Genomic DNA, 5,822 nt, shown 5'->3' with positions numbered 1-5,822 from the left:
ACACGCAGCAAAGGGCCACAGCTCAGATTCTAACCCCAGGCACATGGGGCACCAGTTCTACCAGATGAGCTATCCAGGCGCCCCTAGTGAACAGTCTGTCCACATACAGTACACTGTATTCCCTAACTCTTACTAGAGATCAGATTTTTTTCTACACTCGCGTAGTAGTTTGACTTTCAAATAGAAAGTGACAGCTCTAAAGTGTTATGTGATTTAAATGTTTTTTTCCTTTATTTTTCTTTATAACAGGTATAGCTGGTGTTGGCAGACCTGGTGTCTTTATATTGAATGCAGCCTCCGGAGGTCTTCCCAGCCAAGAGGTTACCTTTGCCAAGATTGCCAAAGAACAAGGCTATGAGACGGCTCTTATTGGTAAGCAGCAATTATCCTTAATTTTACAAGTTAAGTGTGCATTTATACTCTAAATTTGGAATATTTAGATTTTATATAGTTAAAATCTTAAATTATATCTTAATATTTCTGTGTGAACTTACCATGACATCACACATTGGTTTATGGAGTACCAGTTTGAAGCCTTTAGTTCGGCATTATGGCCGTTCGCATGCTGGCTTTTTGCAGCCAGTGGCAGTGATGTATGGCGAGTTGAGCTTCTCTCATTGGCTGCACTTGGTTTCAACTTGTCAGTAGCAGGAAACAATGTTGGCTTGCCCAGTCACACACTTTTGCAGATAAACTCTACACTAAAATATTTTTATGTTTCTGAGTTGAGAAAAAGGCCATGCAGTGAATCTTGATTCACACTTGATCAGCACTGCCTAGTTTAACAATTTGATCTGAGCTTTCTGCTTTTGCGCTGTATGGATTCACTGAAAATGACTTGTCAATCACAAGGTAGCCATGCCCTAAAGCATACCCTGCTTAATTGTCTATATTTTCTCTAAATGGGACCATATTTTACTAAATGATCATCATGTATGGAAGACGACTTACTTACTTTTTTTTATCTTGCCATGCTAAACAACTTTATAATTGTTGGTCTTTCTTATTGAAACATACATTGGTACCATTTGTTGAGAAATCCAAAGTTGTTCTTTTTGGGAAATGCGCAAGAACGCTAACTTGGGGGATCAAAGAGAAACAGTGGGCTAAGACTTGAGACTCAGGATCAAATTTCACCCTACATCAACTCTGTGGCACAGAAATTTTCTAAATGTTTGTGCCTTTAGCTGTTACTCTTAAAATGACGGATGTTTTTTCTTTGAATACTTTAATTTTCATTTTTTTCTGTCTTTTTTTCTTGTTCACAGGAAAATGGCACCTAGGACTTAACTGTAAGAGCAGTGACGACCATTGCCACCACCCCAGTATCCACGGCTTTAACTATTTCTTTGGTATCCCCTTGACCAACATGCGGGACTGCCAGCCAGGACATGGCACCGTGTTCCAGTTCCATAAATATTTGCCATGGAGGACACTGGCCATTGTCTTGGTCACTGCAGCCTTACTCCACTACAGTGGCTTTATCACCATCCGCAGATGGACAATTCTGAGCCTGCTGTCCCTGTTGGTGATGGTAACAGGTCTGTTAGCAGGATTCATAATGGTTATTCCATACTTCAACTGTGTTCTCATGAGGGACCACAGAGTTGTGGAGCAACCGTTCACATCGGAAAACCTGACTCAGAGGATGACTCATGAGGCAGTGGACTTTATAGAGAGGTACATGTCAGCTTTCCTGATCAGAAAACTTTGTTTTGTTGATGGTCTTCTTTAATGGTCAAAATTGTTTCCTAATGCTTTGCTACACATAACACTTTAGAGAACATGCATTAAGGAGAAAGAAAATAAAAAAAGCTGTTACTGTAAATTGCTGTCCTGTCTGTCCTGTTATATTTGCTGGTAATGCTGGTAATTAAACTGTATTTTCTGTTACTTCAGGAACTCAGCAAGGCCTTTCCTGCTGTTTGTCTCTTTTCTCCAAGTGCACACAGCCATGTTTGCTTCGGCAGCATTCAGAGGAACGAGCCACCACGGCATCTATGGAGACGCTGTCCATGAAGTTGACTGGAGTGTAGGTGAGTGAGCAGAGTCTGCTTCATTTAATGTATAAATCTGTTGTAAGTGTATTTATATTTTTATAATTGTTAACAAATCCATTGAAAAGACCAAAACTAACAATGTGTTAATCCATATCTTAATAAATTCTGACTTCCCTACCCTGTCTGTGGCTCTCAGCTCCTACTCAAGACATACATCTTTTAAAACAGCTCATAAATATCATTTCATTTAAAAAAAAATGCAATTAACAATTTTGTAACAAATAATACTTTTTTAAAGTAACTCCCAACACTGTTGCACATTACAGTAGTCATTTCATCCATTGCATATAAAATAATTTATTAATGCAACTTTAAGGAGCTACTCTACACTGAGTTTGGTACCTAGGGCAAAGTTATACTGACCTCTATGGGTAGAAAGGTTCAACGGTTCAAGTGTTTTATTTACGATCACACCCAACTTTGGTGTAGTGTTTTCCAATAGTGCACAACTTTTACAGAGGAGCAATAGGAAGCATACAAAGAAAGCATGTTGACTGGAAAAATCACAAACTGGCATGGGATGTGCACAGCCCAGGACATGAGGACACTGCAGCTGGTAATTAAAACCGCTCAGAAGATCATTAGTACTCAACTACCCAGCCAGTGATATTGGGGAGGTGAGGTGCCTATGCAGAGCCCAAAATATACTAAACGACAGAACCCACCCTGGCCACAGCCTGTTCACCTTGCTGCCATTTGAGATGAGGTACAGAAGCTTCCGCTGTCGTGCCACCAGACTATAGAGCAGCTTCTTCCCCCAGGCGGTGAGGCTGTTGAATTCTACCACAACAATTCATTATGCAAATTAATAACAAATTTTTTTGACTCGATCAATTTTTCAGTTTTTGTTTTGTTTTTTGGAGGCAACATAAAAGGAACTAGATCTAAATTTAATTCTACAAACCTGTTGTGAATGACAATAAAATATCCGTAAATCCTTGAATTGTGCTGTACTTCACAGAGTGTACATGGAGCATACAGCAACTGCTAGAATGCACAGCAAGCAGGATTTTAAGACTCTTAACAACCATGCTACAGTCTTCACATGTATGTGAGGTTAGCTGTGGTCAAAACTCAAAAGTGCACAACTCTTGAACATTTCAACCCCACAGGACATAATTCCTTTTAACTACTGTTGCAGCTCTGGGTGATGGCTCAAGATCGAATAGCTGCAAGGTGAAAAAAATAATAAAGAGCCAGGAAGAAAAGGAAGTAACAATTCTTTTCCCATTCAGCAAGCAAAACACAAAGCAATTATTACCCTCCCCTTTGTGCTGACACAGTACTAATACTAATTACACATTCATTAGGAAAACAGGCCCCCACATTGAGTCCAGTGTTCATGTCGTGGGGCAGCTGTCCCTGAGACTGAAAAGCAATTAGAGCAAAGACAGATTTCAAATGACTGCAACAGAACCGTATAATAATGAAGGACTAGCAGACATTATTATTAATTATTATCAAAAATGTGTCTGTTGTCTTGGCACTAAATTTCCTTCGTATTGGAGATGTACAATGCCTATAAAAAGTTTTCAGCCCCCTTGGATGTTTCACCCTTTTGTTTCTTTTAAAGAAGATGATTGCATAAATATTCACCCCCTTTAAAGTGACTGACCTAATTCAACAGAAGTCCAGCTAGTTGATGCCAGCAGTGTCACAATTAGTGAAATGGAGATCACCTGAGTTCAGCTGATGTGTGTCAAGTGATTGTGGTATAAAAAACACCTGTGTCTGGGAGGTCCAGACTCTGGTTCATCAGTATTCCTACTACAGTTGCAACATGAAGAAAAAAGAACACTCAAAGCAACTCAGAGAAAAGATCAATGAAAAGTACAAGTCAGGAGATGGCTACAAAAAGATTTCCAACTCACTGGACATCCCACGGAGTTCAGTTAAATCCATCATTCAGAAATGGATGGAGTATGGCACTTGTTTAAATCTGCCTAGAGCTGGCCGTCCTCACAAACTGAGTGAAATCTAACTTGTGGACACAATTTTATTACTCTGTTGAATCCTAAGGATCTTATTGTCCAGCTGCCAGAATCCAGGTGGGAGAAGCTCTAAGATGATCAAAATATCAATATGAATCATCTGAAACTTTACCAGCAACAGCCAGAGTTTCACCTTTCAGGCAACACACAGGTTGCTCCAGGGAGACTGCTGACACTGCTCGGGGTTGAAAAAAGACTTCCTCTGCATTTTTGGGTGAAAAAATAATTTAAGGAGCGCCCGGGTAACTCACCTGGATTGAGCTGTCTTTCCTTCTCTCTACCCCTTTGCTGTCTACAATGAACTCTTCTGTCATTAGGAATAAAAGGTTCATTGTAATTGCTGATATTTTAAATAGTAATTAGATTTTCTTGTCTTATGTTTTTTTTACAGCATAATTCTATAATTATCGTTTAGGTAGAGTTGGGCAAAAATACATAAATCTTGTTACGAATTACAAATACTTGCTCATAAACTATATAAAAATAAAACAAAATACTGATATGAGAAAATGTAATTCATTAAAATAGAAGTAATTGAAAATACATTCCATAAATTCTATACAAACTCATAACACATTTTAGGCCCAACAGGACATCACATGGTTCACTTCCAGAGATGCTAATTGTTTTGATAAAATGTGTTTATTTAAGTATAAAATAATATATTAAATAACGTTTTTTAGGTATTTCAATTACACACGTACAAGCTCTTAAAGTATTTCGTGAGAAATTACAGTATGTCTGCTCAGCAAAATACACATTACAAAATACTCAAAAGTCATTAAAAAAGTACATATAATTGAAATACTGCCCATCTCTGTAAGTATCACATATCTATCAGGAACATTATAGATGTAAATTGGGTTCCAGTGTTAACAGGAACAGTTACCAATAACTTTCAGTGTACATATTATTTGTTGTATTATTGTGTGAGTATTGTTGTAAGGCAGATTTGAAAATTAAATGTGAACCTCTCCTTTAAACTTAGGAGAGTCATTGTTTGAGTTTCAGTGTACTGGAGTACAGAACAACGGAAATGTGTCAAAACATTTACAGACTGCACTGTATATTGTGTCTTATTTTTAGGTCAGATCATGCAGACTCTGGACGGACTCAACCTGGGAGAAAACACTCTGGTTTATCTGACTTCGGACCAGGGGGCTCACCTAGAGGAAATCTCTACCAGAGGGGAGGTCCATGGAGGATGGAATGGAATTTATAAAGGTATAGCATGACGAGAATCAGGAATTTGGATATTTTAGATTGCCGTCAGAACCTCATGTAAAGGTTTGACATGCATTTATTGCATTTATTACAGCAATACATGTTTAACAGCTTTAATGAACATTGAAAATTCCCTTCAGCTGCAACAATTAGTCGATTAATTGATTAGTTGTCAACTATTAAATGAACTGCCAATTTAATTTATAATTCAAATGTGAATATTTTCTGGTTTCTTTAGTCCTCTATGGCCGTAAACTGAATATTTTGGGGTTGTGGACAAGAACAACACATTTGAGCATATCACATTGGGCTTTGGGAAAGTGATCAACATTTTTCACCTTTATCCCACGTTTCCCCACTCCCTCCAACAACACATCCCAATATATACCTTTTGTTCTCGATCCAATCTGTATACACTTTCAAAATTCCACACCAGGTTATTTTTTGTGTATGTTGTTCAAAATCCTTTTTTATTATTTAATAATCCATTTACCTTTTTCTCCGTTATTAAATTGGATGTTTTGCTTTCCCATAAAATATCCAGGAA

At 37.9% G+C, this 5,822-nt stretch overlaps 1 protein-coding gene across 1 annotated transcript in view; it reads left to right on the top strand.

Moving 5' to 3' along the window:
* The window catches only part of sts (steroid sulfatase (microsomal), isozyme S), a gene marked incomplete at both ends in the record, with an annotated part of 5,632 nt that extends 357 nt beyond the window's left edge, over positions 1 to 5,275 (top strand). Inside the window, 4 exon segments of the mRNA XM_035677788.1 lie at positions 250 to 372; positions 1,269 to 1,680; positions 1,900 to 2,036; positions 5,138 to 5,275. Of these exon segments, the coding sequence (XP_035533681.1) occupies positions 250 to 372; positions 1,269 to 1,680; positions 1,900 to 2,036; positions 5,138 to 5,275 (810 nt within the window).
* Between the last annotated feature and the right edge of the window lie 547 nt (positions 5,276 to 5,822).

Source organism: Morone saxatilis, unplaced genomic scaffold (genome assembly GCF_004916995.1).
Source record: "Morone saxatilis isolate NCDOM2014 unplaced genomic scaffold, NCSU_SB_2.0 Contig6, whole genome shotgun sequence".
In the NCBI taxonomy this organism is placed as follows: domain Eukaryota; kingdom Metazoa; phylum Chordata; class Actinopteri; family Moronidae; genus Morone; species Morone saxatilis.
Note: the sequence above shows the minus strand (reverse complement) of the source record. Positions and strands in the feature narration are given on the sequence as shown.